Genomic DNA, 18,510 nt, shown 5'->3' with positions numbered 1-18,510 from the left:
ACAGATGCTACTATGGTCTGAGCAACAACTCAAAAGCACGGCCACCTCCCGGCAGACCAAACTCAAAGTCTACAAGACGCTGATACTACCCGTGCTGTTATATGGGTCTGAAGCATGGGTACTTACGCAAGCAGATGAGGCAGCTCTTAGATTGTTTGAGAGAAAAAATCTCCGAAAGATCTATGGGCCGATCTGCGTTGACGGTGAATATCGCCGTCGAATGAACCATGAGTTGTACCAGCTATTCTTGGACATCGACATTGTTAGACGTATTGAGCTGTAGCGACTAGGTTGGTTAGGTCATGTTGTGAGAATGGATGAAGATTCCCCAGCCCAGAAGGCATATAAAAGCGAAACAGCTGATGGTTCCCGCAGAAGGCCAAGGATACGATGGAAAGATCAAGTCGAAGACAACATTGCCGAATATAGTCTTTCAAATTGGAAAAACGCGCCTGGAAATCTTTTCTAAGCTCGGCTTATGGAACGAATGATCTGTCACAAGCCAGCTAAGTAAGTAAGTAAGGCCTTCTTATGGGATATCATAAGGTTCTCTCCATAGAATACCATTATAGAGGTCCATACGGGTTTCGTTTTAAAATTTTAACTTCAAAATGTATAGACGTAATGAGCTGCAGCGACTACGTTGGCTAGGTCATGTTGTGAGAATGGATGAAGATGCCCCAGCCCAGAAGACATATAAAAGCGAACCAGCTGATGGTTCCCGCAGAAGGCCAAGGATATGATGGAAAGATCAAGTCGAAGACAACATTGCCGAAAATGGTCTTTCAATTTGGAAAAACGCGCCTGGAATCTTTTCTAAGCTCGGCTTATGTAACGAAAGTTCTGTCACAAGCCAGCTAAGTAAGTAAGGCCTTTTTGTGGGATATCATAAGGTCCTCTCCATAGAATACCATTATAGAAGTCCAAACGGGTTTCGTCCTTAAATTTCAATTTCAAAATGTATCCTTAGCAGCCCAACCTCAAATTTAACATACTGTTAAATAACATTACCAATTAACATAATTACCGACAAAGCTTTAATAATGTTATAAAAGCTTTCTAAAGGACACTTGAAAGCTTACGTTTGACAACACATCCCCTGCAGGTGAGTGTGTGTGTCCGTGTGCGGTGAAATGTCAAAATAAACATATGATAGGTAGATACCACAACAATGGAACATTTATTATCCTTACAATTACTTTAGCTGTCAAAATGTGAAAAAACGGTGCTGCAAGGAATATCAAAAAGGAAAGCAAAAGAAAAATATCCTTCAGAATACGCTTGCGATAAAAATAAAACCCGAATTGAAAATTAGTTAAAACAAATGTAAATGTGAATTGAAACCTTAGGTGCTTAGTGTAGTTAAATGTAGTTCCACAAAAAAATCAACAATAACAACAAATTCAGTCATAAAAAAGATATGTAGTGAACTAACCTCAGACATACATCCTAGAATAGAGTCCTTGCATTGCATAGCCTTGCAAAAGAAAAAAAAAAAAAATGATGTTGCTCATAATCGAGTTGAAACTAATGAAACCAAGGGAATAGAAAGGAATTATTTGTGCGGAAAATAAGCAACCACCGTTAGAAGACGTAAAATAACAAACAACCGGAGAGTAATCCACCACCAACACCACAAGCCTCTTGTATAATAATCTACTATCCAATTACCCGGTCGTCGTCCTCCTCGTCATCATGAAAATAATGCGTTTGCGGCATGCCAAAGTTATTGTCGTCCTGATTGTCATAGCCAATCTGATACTCTTCTACTATTCATGGAAGTCAACGCTGTGGAAAAATATTGCTGCCTCGCTGACCCTGCCCAGCATGGAGACATATGATTTGCTCAAAAAACCCACACAGCCACATGTGGAAAAATCTCCCAAGGAAAAAGCCCGTAATGCCTTTAAACACATACGCAAATCGATTACGATTGTCTTTCGTACATTTTACACCTTTGAGAATGACATCAAGGATTCGATAGACAGTATTTTGGATGTGATACCCAATATGCCGATTGTGGTCTATTTGGAAGGTATTCCCTACCCTCCATTAATATATCAACGCAATAACTCAGCCGGTGGCCAGGAGACCAGTGTGCGTTTTGTTAATTTGGGATTTGATATTGCCAAACCGGTACACGAACTTAACCCCCTTTCTGCCGTGCATACCAAATATGCCCTCTTTATGCCGGACAGTGTACGTTTGAGTAGTAAAAATTTGCTACAGAAAATTCTTCGAGAAATCAATACAAATAGTTGGGAGAATAAAGATGCGAAAGCGGTACAAAAATCGAAATCGATGATAGCTCCAGAGGAGGTGGTGCGCCGTGTGATTATTGTACCCTTTGCCGGGAATTTGAAATCATTCGCTGGTTGCATACAAATAACATTGGATTTGCCGAATTGGACCATACAATATACGGCTGTCAATAGTACAAGTGATAAATGTGATTTGGTAAGTTCGGAAAAGTTCGATATGTTCTCAAATAAACGGAGGCAACTAATTGGTGGTATTCCATTTTAAAGTTTTTACAAAAACATGCATTGCTGGTTGATGTTGGAGTCCTTAAAGAAATGCCCGAACCCCTGGCTGCACCATTTCCCGAAATGTTCTATGTACAGGCGAAGTTGAGTAATATAACGGTAAGTGAGAACTTTTTCAAGAAAATTTTTATTATGAAATAGTTGGTATTTAAAAAGTCCGATCGGCTTCGTGGATTTTTAAAGAATATTTTTCTAAAGGACCAACCACAGAAGGCAGGGATTTTTTTAAGAATTTTCTGTCCAAAGGACCAACCACAGAAGGCGTTGATTTTTTTTGTCCAAAGGACCAATCACAGAAGGCGTGGATTTTTTGTCCAAAGGAGCAACCACAGAAGCCGTGGATTTTTTTAAAGATTCCAAAAGACCAACACAGGAGGCGTGGATTTTTTTAACGATTCCAAAGGACCAATCACAGAAGGCGTGGATTTTTTTAAAGAACATTTTTTGTCCAAAGGACCAACCAAAGAAGGTGTGGATTTTTTTAAGAATTTTTTTGTCCAAAGGACCAACTACAGAAGGCGTGGATTTTTTTAAAGAACATTTTTTGTCCAAAGGACCAACCAAAGAAGGTGTGGATTTTTTTAAGAATTTTTTTGTCCAAAGGACCAACCACAGAAGGCCTGGATTTTTTTAAAGAATTTTTTGTCCAAAGGACCAACCACAGAAGGTGTGGATTTTTTTAAAGAATTTTTTGTCCAAAGGACCAACCACAGAAGGCGTGGATTGTTGTTAAGAATTTTTTGACCAAAGGACCAACCACAGAAGGCGTGGATTTTTTAAAGAATTTTTTGTCCAAAGGACCAACCACAGAAGGCGTGGATTTTTTAAAGAATTTTTTGTCCAAAGGACCAACCACAGAAGGCGTGGATTTTTTAAAGAATTTTTTGACCAAAGGACCAACCACAGAAGGCGTGGATTTTTTAAAGAATTTTTTGACCAAAGGACCAACCACAGAAGGCGTGGATTTTTTAAAGAATTTTTTGACCAAAGGACCAACCACAGAAGGCGTGGATTTTTTAAAGAATTTTTTGTCCAAAGGACCAACCACAGAAGGCGTGGATTTTTTTAAAGAATTTTTTGTCCAAAGGACCAACCACAGAAGGCGTGGATTTTTTAAAGAATTTTTTGTCCAAAGGATCAACCACAGAAGGCGTGGATTTTTTAAAGAATTTTTGGTCCAAAGACCAACCACAGAAGGCGTGGATTTTTTAAAGAATTTTTTGACCAAAGGACCAACCACAGAAGGCGTGGATTTTTTAAAGAATTTTTTGACCAAAGGACCAACCACAGAAGGCGTGGATTTTTTAAAGAATTTTTTGACCAAAGGACCAACCACAGAAGGCGTGGATTTTTTAAAGAATTTTTTGACCAAAGGACCAACCACAGAAGGCGTGGATTTTTTAAAGAATTTTTTGTCCAAAGAACCAACCACAGAAGGCGTGTATTTTTTAAAGAATTTTTTGACCAAAGGACCAACCACAGAAGGCGTGGATTTTTTAAAGAATTTTTTGACCAAAGGACCAACCACAGAAGGCAGGGATTTTTTTAAGAATTTTCTGTCCAAAGGACCAACTACAGAAGGCGTGGATTTTTTTTAAAGAATTTTTTGACCAAAGGACCAACCACAGAAGGCGTGGATTTTTTTTTAAAGAATTTGTCCAAAGGACCAAACACAGAAGGCGTGGATTTTTTAAAGAATTTTTTGTCCAAAGGACCAAACACAGAAGGCGTGGATTTTTTAAAGAATTTTTTGTCCAAAGGACCAAACACAGAAGGCGTGGATTTTTTAAAGAATTTTTTGTCCAAAGGACCAAACACAGAAGGCGTGGATTTTTTAAAGAATTTTTTGTCCAAAGGACCAAACACAGAAGGCGTGGATTTTTTAAAGAATTTTTTGTCCAAAGGACCAAACACAGAAGGCGTGGATTTTTTAAAGAATTTTTGGTCCAAAGACCAACCACAGAAGGCGTGGATTTTTTTTTAAAAAAAATTTTGTCCAAAGGACCAAACACAGAAGGCTGGATTTTTTTTTAAAAAAAAATTTGTCCAAAGGACCAACCACAGAAGGCTGGATTTTTTTTAAGAATTTTTTGGTTCAAAGGACCAACTACAGAAGGCTGGATTTTTTTAAGAATTTTTTGGTTCAAAGGACCAACTATAGAAGGCGTGGATTTTTTAAAGAATGTTTTCTCCAAAGGACTACAATTTTTTATTTTTTACTTTTACCGATTTACTCTTCACTTTGATATCAAAGTCATATAGCTATGGACCACTATTTAATTATAAACATCTTATTCGATGTTTTGTATACCCTTCACCACTCTGTGGTACAGAGTATTATTTCTTTGTGCATATGTTTGTAACGGGCAAAAGGAATCGAAATAGACCTAGGGTTGCTTTTGAGAATATGCATAGAATCCCTTTCTGAGTCAATTTACGCATGTCCGTCTGCCCGTCCGTCTGTCTGTCCATGTTAAATTGTAAACAAAGTACAGGTCGCATTTAAAATCCAAATTGGATGAAATTTCGCATAGGTCACTTATTTAGCCCAAGGACGAACCCTATTGAAATTGGGAAAAATCGGTTCAGATTTAGATATAGTCCCTATATATCTTTCGATTTGCACGAAATTTGGTATAGCGTAATGAATTAGGTCTAGAATGGTATGTGTAAAGTTTCTTGAAAATCGGTTCAGATTTGGATATAGCTCCCATATATATTTTCGTCCGATTTAATGTAAATGGTATACCAAAGTCCCTATATATCATTCGATTTGCACGAAATGCGGCATAGTGTACTGAATTAAGTCTAGGATAACGTGAGCTAATTTTCATAAAAATCGGTTCAGATTTAGATATAGCTCCCATATATATTTTTGTCCGATTTAAGGTAAATGGTGTACCAAAGTCCCTATATATCATTCGATTTGCACGAAATTTGGCACAACGTACAGAATAATGTCTAGAATGATGTGTGTTAAGTTTCGTGGAAATCGGTTCAGATTTAGATATAGCTCCCATATATATTTTCGTCCGATTTAAGGTAAATGTTGTACCAAAGTCCCTATATATTTTTGGATTTGCACGAAATTTGGCATAGCGTATTAAATTAAGTCTAGAACGGTGTGTGTTAAATTTTGTGAAAATCGGTTCAGATTTCGATATAGCTCCCATATATATTTTCGTCCGATTTTAGGTAAATAGTGCACCAAAGTCCCTTAAATACTTCGATTTGCACAAAATTTAGCATAGCGTACTAAATTGAGTCTAGAATGATGAGTGGTGAGTTTCGGGAAAATCGGTTCAGATTTAGATATAGCTGTCATATATATTTTCGTCCGATTTTAGGTAAATAGTGCACCAAAGTCTCTTTATATACTTCGATTTGCACGATATTTGGCATAGCGTACTAAATTAAGCCTAGAACGATGTGTTTTAATTTTCGTGAAAATCGGTTAAGATTTAGATATAGCTCCCATATATATTTTTGTCCGATTTAATGTAAATGGCATAATAAAGACCTTGTATATCTTTCGATTTGGACGAAATTTGGCATAGCGTACTGAATTAAGCCTAGAATGATGTCCCTATATATCTTTCGAATTACACGAAGGGAAATTCGGTTCACGGCACAACGTAGTGAAGTTAGTATAGCCTAATATGTGGAGGTTTCGTTCAAATCGGTTCAGATTTGTATATAGCTCCTATATATTTCCTCCGATGCACCAAGGGCTCAAAATATGGCCGATATGCACAAAACGTGCTAAAAGTAGTATTAACTAACTGTGACAAGTTTCATTGAAATCCGTTTAGATATAGCTTCGATTAATATTTTCATCCGATTTTTAAAATTAAGTGGTGCCCCAAACTCCTAATTTTTGTCATATTGACGCGAAATTTTTCACAACGTACAAAATTGAGTATAGAGTGTCGTAATTGCTTTTCGTAGAAATGCCGACATAGCCCATATATTCGACCAACTTCATGTTTATTCGGTTTCAAATAATCAACGTATGTCCGATTGAGATTTGCTTTAAATCGATTTACATAATTTTGTATAATTCTCTATCTATCCAAATGAAGAGTTTATTATAGGTTATAGAATGTCATGTTTGTTAGAATGCATATGTTAAATATACCCAAAGTGGTGAAGGGTATCATATAGTCGGCTCTGTCTGACTTTACTACTTTCCTTACTGTTTTTTTCTTCTTCTTTTTTTGTTTATTCCACATTTGTTTCTTGTTTTACTTTTCAGTTAATAACAATTTATTATCTTCCTCTATTGTTTTGCAGAAATTCGTATTCCCAACCTCGTTTCAAGATGGACGGCGGCTATTTGCAGCGTATCACACAAAACAGCGACGTACAGATATTCGACGACGCCAATTTCGGGAGATGTATAAAAAATTACAAATAAAGCGAATTGTTCGACGTTCTCATAAGGTATCGATTAAAACCGATTCCAAGGACTCGTCCTCGTACAATGCTCAACACAATCTAGTATTGGATACACAATTCTCCTCGTCGAATTTCTCATTACCCCAAGTTACCGACATCGATTTAATCGGTTGTGAACGAACCACCAAATCCTGTGTGGGCACCGTCTATAATCAACGTCCATTTTATGTCTATCTGGGTAAACATACGCCGCCCTGTTGTTTGGATAAGCTAAAGAGTACCTTCAATCATGTCCTGGAGGAATTTGAAAATGTCGGAATTCGTTATTGGTTGGACAATCAGGCGCTGAGAACGGCAATCGACACCAATCGTTTATCACCCGATGCTTATGACATTGACATCAGTTTCAATGTCAACGATTTGGAGCGTTCGAATTCATTGAAGAAATCCCAAAATAAACCCTATGTTGATAACGAGGGGTTCTATTGGATAAAGGCCACCGATGGCCACTACTTTAAGGTACAATTTTCAAAGATAAATCAGATTGGTGTAAATCTGTTGCCATTTGAGATCAGCGGTAATGTGGTGAAACCGAATGGTTTCTTCGGCTGGAAGGCCAAGTCGTTTTCGGCAGATTTCCTACATCCCATGTCGACGGTGCTATTTTTGGGTAAAAATATTATGTGTCCCAATAATGTCAGAGATTATTTAGAATTTAAGAATATTCCATAGAGTTGGGTGGGTGGGTGAGGGGTGAGTGCGTATTCGTTCAGCCGATTGAGAGAATTGCAACAAGTACTTTTGTGAGTTTATTAAATAGACTTTAGATAATTTAAGTACACTCACACAGACACACACAAAAACAATCACACGTGCAGACACACAAAATAAACTACATAGATAAGTAATTATAAATCCTATCCTATTATAGGCAAAAATATAATGACACTTATGCTTACTTGGAGTTAGTTAGGTTAGATTATGTTGGTATTTAGTTTTGAAAATTTGTTATATATTTAGTTTTTAGATAATGTGGCAAGCCACAATAATTTCATAATTTTATGTGACGAACACTGCTAGTTTCATTATAAAGAAAATTAGATTCGTAATCAACTTCCCAGAAAACAATTTTTGCCAAGGGTCTAAGATTTTTTCGAGGGTTTCTAAAGGTTTTTTATAAATTATTTTTTTTCTACATTTTCCATATTCGATAGGTTCCTCATAAAATATATGAGAGTATTCTTAAGGCACCGTTAAGTTTGGCCGGACCGAAATTTATATACCCTCCGCCATTTGTTCGGCATTCAAAATATCCAAAATCAAAACTTCAGAACTCTATATTAAATATTGCGATTTCTATCGTGATTTCCACAGACGGACAGACGGAATATATATACTTTGGTCAAGAGTATACACCTAAGTCTGTTTTTACACGGTAGATTGGTTCCAGAAAAAACGTGTAAAAAAGGGAATTCCCCTAAATTAGTGCTATTCACATTTGATTTGACCAGTAAAAATTGTTTGTACGCGCTAAAGGGGAATTCACATAAATCTTTAAGCTATCGATACTATCGATGGTTTCAGACTTTTTTCTTTCATAAATACTTTTTGTGATATGAACATACACGGCAAAAATTAAATTTGACCAAAAAATTTAAGTACATGGCGTAGGGGATGATAGATACCTAGCAACGGCTCTGATTGGCTTTAACGTGGCGAAGTCCAGGCTTATCTTGGTCCCTCTTTCATCTCAATTGTGTACACTGACCTCCCCGCGGTGCCACCTGGGGAGCTATTCTCATCACCCGATGAAATAGTGCCGCAAGTTCACCCATAATAACTATAAAAACTGGGTTGAGGCGTCGGGTTAGTTGTCCACTCTGGGAAAAACCAACCTACTATGAAAAAGCTAAGAAAAAGAAAACCAAACTCCCCATATGTTGACGACCTCCGCAAACGTATAAAGGACCACGATCTGCGAATCTGCAATGTGCGCACGTTGTACAGAACAAGCGCAGGGTTCGCTTTGGCGGATGTACTCAAGAAGTACAAAGCCGATATTATTGCCTTACAGGAAATGCGATGGAAAGGGATTGGCGTAAGTAAATCAGACTATTACGCCCTGTATTATAGCTGCCATGAAACGAGACATTAATTTGGCTGCGGATTTATGGTTAACAGGAGAAAAAAATACCTTGTCTCCAGATTCACTCCAGTAGATGAGCGAATTGCTATAATCCATATAAAAGCGAAGTTCTTTTGCGCCCATGCTCCGACCGAAGATAAAGATGAACAGGCCAAAGACATATTTTAGCAGCGCCTAGAAACAGCATATGACCGTTGCCCTAGCCATGACATTAAAATTCTGCTAGGAGATTTTAATGCAAAAATCGGAAGGGAAATTATCTTTGGCTCCACCCTCGGAAAATTCAGCCTTCATGAAGAAACATCGGACAACGGCATGAGGTTGATTGACGGCGCGGCAGCAAAAAACATGATAGTTAGCAGCACCAGATTCAAGCATCTCGATATACACAAGGCCACCTGGATCTCTCCTGATCAAGTAACGAGAAATCAAATTGATCATGTTGTGATAGACGGAAGTTATTCATCCAGTGTTTTAGACGTCCGATCGATCCGAGGAGCGAATATCGATTCGGACCATTACCTTGTGGCAGCCAAGGTACGCACCCGCCTTAATGTTGCAGCAAAGGTGCGATCTAATACAACACGGAAACTCGACGTCGAAAAGCTGCAAACACAACAGGTAGCCGAGGCCTACTCCGCTCAACTTACCCATCTGCTTGAAGAAAGCACTTCTTGTCCCGATAATAGTATAGAAGCACAATGGCAAAGAATTGCCCACTCCCTACAAACTGCAGCAAAATGAACAATTGGGTACCAAAAATCACCACCAAGAAACCCATGGTACGATCAGGAGTGTCGTAATGCTACTGATGTGAAAAACGCAACGTATAACGCAACACTGCAGACAGTAGCAACACGTAACGTAATGGAGAATTATCGGGAAAAAAGGAGAGAGGAGAAACGTGTTGTCAGAAAAAAGAAGAAAGAATAAGAAAAATGTGAGCGTGAGCAAATCGAGATGTACAGGAGTCAGAATGAAGTCCGAAAATTTTACCAATTTTACCAACGAGTTAAACACCAAACCGAAGGCTTTGGTGCAGTCACATCCTCCTGTAGAGATGAAGAAGGAAACCTGGTGACAGATACAGACAGCTTGTTGAGGATCTGGAAGGAGCATTTCGAAAAGCTTCTAGTATCAAATAGTGGCGATGAAGAAGATACCCCCAGAACCAATAAGAGATGATGGTATAGAGTGTATACCACCTAGCCAAGATGAGGTCATAAAAGCAATTAATCGGCTCAAGAACAACAAAGCACCAGGAGCCGATAGGTTACCAGCCGAACTATTCAAGACTGGTGGCCAGATGCTGGTCAGGAGCATGCACCAGCTTATTAGCACAATTTGGCTAGATGAACGCATGCCCAATGATTGGAACCTCAGCATCCTGTGTCCCGTGCACAAAAAAGGAGACAAGACGATATGTGCCAACTATAGAGGAATAAGTCTCCTTCCCATCGCATATAAAGTGCTTTCCAGTGTGCTGTGTGAACGATTGAAGCCAGTAGACTCGGACCAACTGTGGAACTTGAGAATTACAGCTTCGTGGTAGTTAAAGACTTTATATACCTTGGTACCGCCATAAATAAAACGAATGATATCAGTTTTGAAATTCGGAGAAGGATTGTGATGGCCAACAGATGTTACTATGGTCTAAGTAAGCAGTTTAGAAACAAGGCCACCTCCCGCTAGACCAAACTCGCACTTTACAAGACGCTGATACTAACCGTGCTATTATATGTATCAGAAGCATGGGTACTTGCGCAAGCAGATGAGGCAGCTCTTGGGGTGTTTGAGAGAAAAATTCTCCGAAAGATCTACGGGCCGATCTGCGTCGACGGTGAATATCGGCGTCGAATGAACCACGAACTTTACAATTTATACGCGGACATCGACATAGTCAGACGTATTGAGCTGTAGCGACTACGGTGGCTAGGCCATGTTGTGCGGATGAATGAAAATGCCCCAGCTCAAAAGGCATATAAAAATGCCATAGATGGAAAGACCAAGTAGAAAACAACATCTTGGAACGTGGTCTTCCAAATTGGTAGACTTGCGCACAAGACCGACGCGCTTGGAAATCTTTTTTAAGCTCGGCTTATGGAACAACCGTTCTGTAACAAGCCAGCTAAGCTAAATGGAATAAAATCGTGTAAAAAATTAAAAATACTCAGTTTTTTAAAAAAAAAACTTTTAATTTTCAAACCGTGTTATATCAAAACCGTGTACAAAAAGACCGTGTAAAAACAGACTTAGGTGTATATATTTTGTGGGTCTCCGGCGAATATTTCGTGGTGTTGCATACGGAATGACACTCCACCTTATGGGTATCAAAAAATTGATTTTGCCGAACAGAAGAACTTCTACAGCTTCTCAAAGAGAGTGTACAAATGATATTAATCTGAATTTTTTACACAACATGAAGTCTGCAACATTAACATAAACATCACGAATTTTGATTATGCCCGCACACATACAACTGGAATTCCATAATTTGACCCCGACGATTATTTTCTATTTTTTTGGTGGTTATAGATGTTTAAATTGTTGATTGTAATTAAATTACCATCCTCTTAGATTTGTTCTTCCCGTATCCCTATACTTATTTACTTCTCACCTTAAGAATTAAAAACACTATGTTTAATAAAAAAAATTTAGCCTTATATTATCGGTAAGATATAGTGAGTTTAAAACACCTACATATAAATACACACGTCTATAAAGTTATAGTATATAAATAAATACATATAGTTATATAAATAAATACATAATTACGTACATACATATTCCTAACTGATTGATCATCTGTAAAGAAATAACACAACCTACTATAAATAAACATATTAAATGAATACAAAATAAAAACAAGAACAACAACAAATAAAACACTTTAAAAGTAAAAAAAATACTGGTAATTTTTTATATAATTTGGAACTTATTTGATATTTTATTTAAGGGAACCCCACCCATTCTCGATTTTAATTTTTCAAGATTTTCAATGGGCTGGTAAATCAATACCAAGGCTTGTTAAGGTTTGTAACTTTGCACATATATATATTTGAAGATTTAAAAGACAAGAAAACTAATTTACAAAAAAATTTTTATTGCTTTGTTGTTGTTTTTTGTAATTAAAGAAAAGTACTTATTTTGATGGCGGGCATGATAACTCCTCACTGGAACATCGGAATCCGAAAATTCCAACGGTGTTAGAAAGAGTACATGTCTGGCTCTCGTATGAACTAGGATTATTGACTTCGCTCTAAAATTAACAAAATGGCGGACCTTTGAAAAAATATTTTTTGAAAATCGCCGATTTTTGACCAAAAACCAAGTTAAAAAATAAGGAAGATCTTCACCGATTGGCTTTATCCTAGTTCATACGATAGCTATACACTCACAGAAAAACGTGTAAAAATTTGGAATCGATTGGGTTATTAGTTTTTGAGTTATCGTGTCCGCCATTCGCAAAAGAGAAAAACGCGTTTAAAGTTTGAGAAGCCCTTTAGCCGTCACTTGATGCTGACACAATAAATCGGCTATATCTTCAAGAGTTCTTGAGATTTTCACATGAAATTTTGTAGAGACATTCTTGAATTAGTGTAGAATCGAATTAAATCAAAAACAATTTTGACCCCGAGAATGGGGGGTCCCCTTAATTCCAAAATGAACGTGAAAACTTTTTTAATTTGTGAATATACCCTTAAGGGCCCCATACACTATAAATCATGCCGTCATGCCGATGAACCCCTTTTTGTATATGTGAGACTGACTAGTGTATGGCAACCTCTTCAATCACTATTCCAAAAAATCGATTTTTGTCCCAAAAATTGAATTTTGAGTCGTAAATTCAGTTGTTTTTTATTCCGTCACAATTTTATTATTTTTGTAGACAAAATTATTTACTGACAACTTTCAAAATGAATATTATTCACCAGATTCCCAGTAGAAAGTGTCTTGCAGACAACATTAACGAATCGTGTAAGACAATGGCAATTCCTTGAAGACACTTTGTAGACAACAATGTGAAATCGTTGACGAAATGTTCACACAAGTGTCGCAGTATTCATGCACGACAACTTGGGCGACATGGTAAGCGAAGTTGTCGTTGACGACAACTTCGGCGACTAATCTCCCTACTTTTCGTTAACGACAGATTCACTTCCTGTCGTTTACACATTCGTTGATGACTGTATACCTATGGTCATCAATATTGTCGTCAATCATACCCCATTTAAAATTCAAATAAAAATATACATATATACATATTTTTCATTTATATTTTTTATAGCATGAAATTTATTATATTACAAAAACATACCTTATATTTACATACCTTATATTCATATAATATAAATAAGCACATTGCCTGAGAAGTTGATTATCTCCATTTTAACATCATCTGTAAAGAAACAACAAAATTAAAATGCACTGGAATATGAATCATATTTTAGATATTACAATTGCCATTTATTTGCCCCATCCTAATGCAACAATGCATTTAAATAATGATATAAATAAACTTACCTATTTTAACCAAGAAAACACGTCTTCTTTATCTCAAATTTCTTATATATTTTTTCAGAAAGAATTTTCTATGTGTTTCTGTCAATATTTCATAGTACACTCGATTCAGATTATTTTTGTTTTGTTTTTATATTTCGAGAAGAACGACATTTTCGACGACATATCATGATTTTAGTCATGAATGACAATTCCATAAATTTCGTCAACGTTTCGTTAACGAAATTGTCACGCAAGAGAGTATTTTCTACTGGGAATTGATAGGGGTTCATTTTCAAAATCAAAACTAGTTTGATTTTCTTCATGCCCCAGTAGAAAATACTCTCTTGCGTGATAATTTCGTTAACGAAACGTTGACGAAATTTATGGAATTGTCATTCATGACTAAACACTTGATATGTCGTCGAAAATGTCGTTCTACCCGAAATATGAAAACAAAACAAAAAGTCTGAATCGAGTGTACTATGAAATATTGACAGAAACAAATAGAAAATTCTTTCTGAAAATACATACATATAAGAAATTTGAGATAAAGAAGACGTGTTTTCTTGGTTAAAATAGGTAAGATTAAAATAATATACAATTATTTATATCATTAATTTAATGCATTGTTTAACTCTTAGGATGGGGCAAATAAATAGCAATTGGTGAAATGTTGTAAGTAATATCTGAAAGATGTTTCATATTCCAATGCATTTTAATTTTGTTGTTTCTTTATAGATGATGTTAAAATGGGGATAATCATTACGCCAACTTCTCAGGCAATGTGCTTATTTATATTATATGATATTATGTAAATATAAGGTATGTTTTTGCAATATAATAAATTTCATGCTATAAAATAAAAATAAATAAAAAAATATGTATATATATTTTTATTTGTATTTTAAATGAGGTATGATTGACGACAAGATTGATGACAATAGGTAAACAGTCATCAACGAATGTGTAAATGACAGGAAGTGAATCTGTCGTTAACGAAAAGTAGGGAGATTAGTCGCCGAAGTTGTCGTCAACGACAACTTCGCTTACCCTGTCGCCCAAGTAGTCGTGCATGAACACTGCGACACTTGTGTGAAAATTTCCTCAACGATTTCACATTGCTGTCTGCAGAGTGTCTTCAAGGAATTGCCATTGTCTTACACGATTCGTTAATGTTGTCTGCAAGACACTTTCTACTGGGGCATTGTGTGTGTCACACATACATAAATAAACTTTCAAAAAATAACACATACTATGATAAATGCTGAACGGCATGATGTATAGTGTATGGGGCCTTTTACACCAAGGTAGATATATAAGGTAGCCGCATCGGCGAATTGGGAACATGATATGTCAAAACGGCAAACAAAGCGAATTTAAATTAATTCGCTTTGACATATCATTTGAAGCAAATTGTTTTCTACCAATCAGAACACCGAATTTTGAAGTATAAAAAAATATAATTTTACTTTTAATTCTTGTTTTGAAATTCTTTTCATTTGATTAAATTATAATTTTATAAATGAAAATCATCATAAAATTAAAGTCCGTATTTGTAAATGCAATAAAATGGCGGTGGAGTGATTTCAATATGTGGTCCACGCTGAAAATGTGTTTATAACGCCACAAAATGTTAGCCCTATACCCACCCTTGGTCATATCTCTACTCGCTGAATCAATCAGTCATGTGTGACAGTTCATCATACTCCTGTCCGCATTTATGAACCAATCGTTCTGATATTTCGCGATCTGGCCAATGGCAGCACCCATAGTTTTTGGTAATGAAAGGTTTGATTGCTCTTTGAGCCTTGATACGGTTACCTTATTAATATACCTTGCCTTACACTAATCATCGAAATGACATTATCAATTTAATCGTGTTAAGTTTGAAGAACGAACAACGTTAAGCAATTTTAAAAATTTACTACCAAATTACAGAGTCGGTGACAGAACTCCAATTTTTAATCGTCTCATATCTGGTTCAAAGAAGCAACCTTCATAATTTGACATTTTTTGGGGGGTTTAAGTGTAGTTTTTGGCTTAAGTAGACATCAGGGACGCCGTTGTTTTTCATTTTAATTATAGCCGACCCGGCCCAAACCGGACCGTTTTTTCATTTTAATTACACCCGACCCGGCCCACAGGTTTCTTGTATCGCATATTTAGATTTAGCAAAAGCTGCAATTTTGTAATGTCGCCATCTTATCTTCAAAAAAAGGAGGGTGCAGAAAGGGCAACCACCAAGTCCAAAATTATTTTTATCCGAAAATTCTAACGGTTTTAAAAAGAATACATATCTCTCGCATGAACTCGGATTATTGACTTCGCTCAAAAATTAACAAAATGGCAAAACTTAAAAAAAAACCGATTTTTCACCACAAAACAAGTTAAAAAACCAGTAGTAAAGTCGGACTGGGCCAACTATAAGATACCCTTCACCACTTTGGGTATATTCTACATATGTATCCTAACAGTTGTCGCGTGTTTGTTATATATCTAGATCTGAACCGATTTCAGGGAAACTTGCCAGAGACTAATTTATATTACTTCAGTACGTTGTGTCAATCGGCCTAGCTATGGATCTTTTCACAAAGCATAGTACCATCATTCTCGACTTAATTCAGTACAAAATTCGTGCAAATCGAAAAAAAATATATTGGGACTTTGATGCGCCAATTACTTAAAATCGGACGAAAATATATATGGGAGCTATATCTAAATCTGAACCGATTTTCACGAAACTTAGCACACGTTATTCTAGACATAATTCAGTAGGCTATACCAAATTTCGTGCAAATCAAATGATTTTCAGGGACTTTGATGCACCAGTTACCTAAAATCGGGCGAATCTATATATGGGAGCTATATCTAAATCTGAACCGATATTCACGAAACTTAGCACAAATCATTCTAGACTTAATTCGGTACGCTGTGCCAAATTTCGTGCAAATCAAAATATATATAGGGACTTTGATACACCATTTACCTTAAATCGGAGGAAGCTTTATATGGGAGCTATATCTAAATCTGAAACGATTTTCACGAAACCTAGCACACGGTATTCTAGATTTAATTCAGTGCGCTACGACAAATTTCGTGCAAATCGAATGATTTTCAGAAATTTGGTGCACCAATTACCTAAAATCGGATGTATATATATATATATATATATATTTATAAATGGGAGCTATATCTAAATCTGAACCGATTTTCACGAAACTTTATATAGATTATAGACCTTATTCATTACGCTGTGCCAAATTTCGTGCAAATCGAAAGATATATAGGGACTTTAGTGGACTATTTACTTAAATCGGGCGAAACTATATATGGGAGCTATATTTAAATCTGAACCGACTTTCACGAAATTGAACACACATCATTATAGATGTGTGTGCAAATCGAAGGATATATAGGGACTTTGGTGCACCATTTACCTTAAATCGGACGAAAATATATATGGGAGCTATATCTAAATCTGAGCCGATTTTTCTCAATTTCAATAGGGTTTGTCCTTGGGCCAAATAAGTGACCTGTGCCAAATTTCATCCAATTCGGATCATAAATGCGACCTGTACTTTGTTTACATTTTAACATGGACAGACGGACATGCGCATATATATATATATATATATATATATATATGTAGACGTCACTTAGGGTAAAAAAAACGAATTTTTAATAGATATTCCCCAGTACTCTTTTTTCAAACAACAGCAATTATTATATTACCACGAAGAGATTTTCAAGCAAGCAAGCATTTCAAAGCAAGTCTAAAAACTTAAAATTCTACGCCGATCAAATGTATACATATACCTGTTGGGGTCTCAGTATATATTCCATAAAACCCAGTACGCCCAAGTACTTTTAATATATGCCACTCTACAAGCCTATGTACAATTAAATTGAACCAATATGTTTTACAATATAATTTATTTTTCAACTTGCGACAGTTGTTGTTGTATCCTTAATAATTTCGCCTTCCGGTAGTTCTCGGACCAACGAAAGTAACTTCTCCAGTTTTTGCACCTGTAAAACTGATTGTTCTACATTTTGTTGTTTCTTGGGAGGTTTTACCATCTGACGTAAATTGGGTGACAATTTCAGGGAGGTGACAGTGCCTCTGGAATAGGAAAACAAAATAATAATTATAGTATCAGTAAAACAACCAAATACAACAAATCTTTACTTATCATCTCCCACAATAATGAACGGCAACTTTTCATTAAACGACAGTCGCGTCAATTTATTTTTCCTCTTCGGTACGACAGCTTGAATACAAATCGCCTTGTATTTATTCACATTCAAATCGAAAACATAGACCTTTCCCTCATTTGTGACCGCTGCAAAGACCGTACTGGAATATGGTGCCCATTTAACATCACCCACTGCCGAACCTAAATCGAATATAAATAACGGTTCCGGACGCATATCTTCCCATATTTTAACACGCCAATCACCACTACACGATATGAAAATATTTGAATTGAAACGATTAAAATCGATACGATAAACGGAGAGATTATGTGCCCGATATGTCATGAGATATTTGGAACTATAGGCAATGCTGCATTTGTAGATGCATCCCTCTTCGGTGCCGACTAGAAATATTTCCGGATCTTCTGGATGAAATTTCATACAGGAACCGCAACTACGTAATCGCAATTCAGTGCCATCGGGGCCGGATACAATACCATTCTCGAGGAAGAGGGTAATTATTGTTGTTACCATTAATTTATTTTGCATCAAAACCCAATTGAAAACGCGACCTCCCGACGATACGGAATAGAAATTTATTTCACCATCAGCCATATCCGGACCCCATTTTATCTGAAAGGAAGGAAATGAAAGGCAAATAATTAAAAAATTTAATTCTATAAAAGAAAATTTCTGAACGACCAGAGGTTTGCTAAAAAA

The 18,510-nt window shown here is 36.4% G+C and overlaps 2 protein-coding genes across 2 annotated transcripts; one reads left to right on the top strand and one right to left on the bottom strand.

Annotated features, from left to right (window-relative positions):
* Window positions 1-1,695: 1,695 nt before the first annotated feature.
* On the top strand, window positions 1,696-7,676 carry LOC133326506 (ribitol 5-phosphate transferase FKRP). Its single transcript, XM_061535128.1, has 3 exons — window positions 1,696-2,457; window positions 2,529-2,645; window positions 6,840-7,676. The coding sequence occupies exons 1-3, from the start codon at window positions 1,696-1,698 to the stop codon at window positions 7,674-7,676; spliced, it is 1,716 nt and encodes a 571-aa protein (XP_061391112.1).
* Window positions 7,677-17,532: 9,856 nt separating this feature from the next.
* Window positions 17,533-18,433, bottom strand: LOC133326505 (dynein intermediate chain 2, ciliary-like). The gene is made up of 2 exons (XM_061535127.1): window positions 17,783-18,433; window positions 17,533-17,716 (listed from the first exon to the last, which is right to left on the bottom strand). The coding sequence occupies exons 1-2, from the start codon at window positions 18,403-18,405 to the stop codon at window positions 17,533-17,535; spliced, it is 807 nt and encodes a 268-aa protein (XP_061391111.1). The 5' UTR covers window positions 18,406-18,433.
* Between the last annotated feature and the right edge of the window lie 77 nt (window positions 18,434-18,510).

The sequence above is a fragment of the Musca vetustissima genome, unplaced genomic scaffold (genome assembly GCF_032173495.1).
Source record: "Musca vetustissima isolate MV318-11 ecotype Yass unplaced genomic scaffold, APGP_CSIRO_Mvet_v1 utg37208, whole genome shotgun sequence".
NCBI lineage: Eukaryota > Metazoa > Arthropoda > Insecta > Diptera > Muscidae > Musca > Musca vetustissima.
Note: the sequence above shows the minus strand (reverse complement) of the source record. Positions and strands in the feature narration are given on the sequence as shown.

Coding starts and splice junctions, on each gene's coding strand:
- LOC133326505 (XM_061535127.1), bottom strand. CDS start 18,405: ATGGCTGATGGTGAAATAAATTTCTATTCCGTATCGTCGGGAGGTCGC. Junction 17,717..17,782: donor ATTATTGTGGGAGATGATAA/GTAAAGATTTGT, acceptor TTCCTATTCCAG/AGGCACTGTCACCTCCCTGA.
- LOC133326506 (XM_061535128.1), top strand. CDS start 1,696: ATGAAAATAATGCGTTTGCGGCATGCCAAAGTTATTGTCGTCCTGATT. Junction 2,458..2,528: donor CAAGTGATAAATGTGATTTG/GTAAGTTCGGAA, acceptor TCCATTTTAAAG/TTTTTACAAAAACATGCATT. Junction 2,646..6,839: donor CGAAGTTGAGTAATATAACG/GTAAGTGAGAAC, acceptor ATTGTTTTGCAG/AAATTCGTATTCCCAACCTC.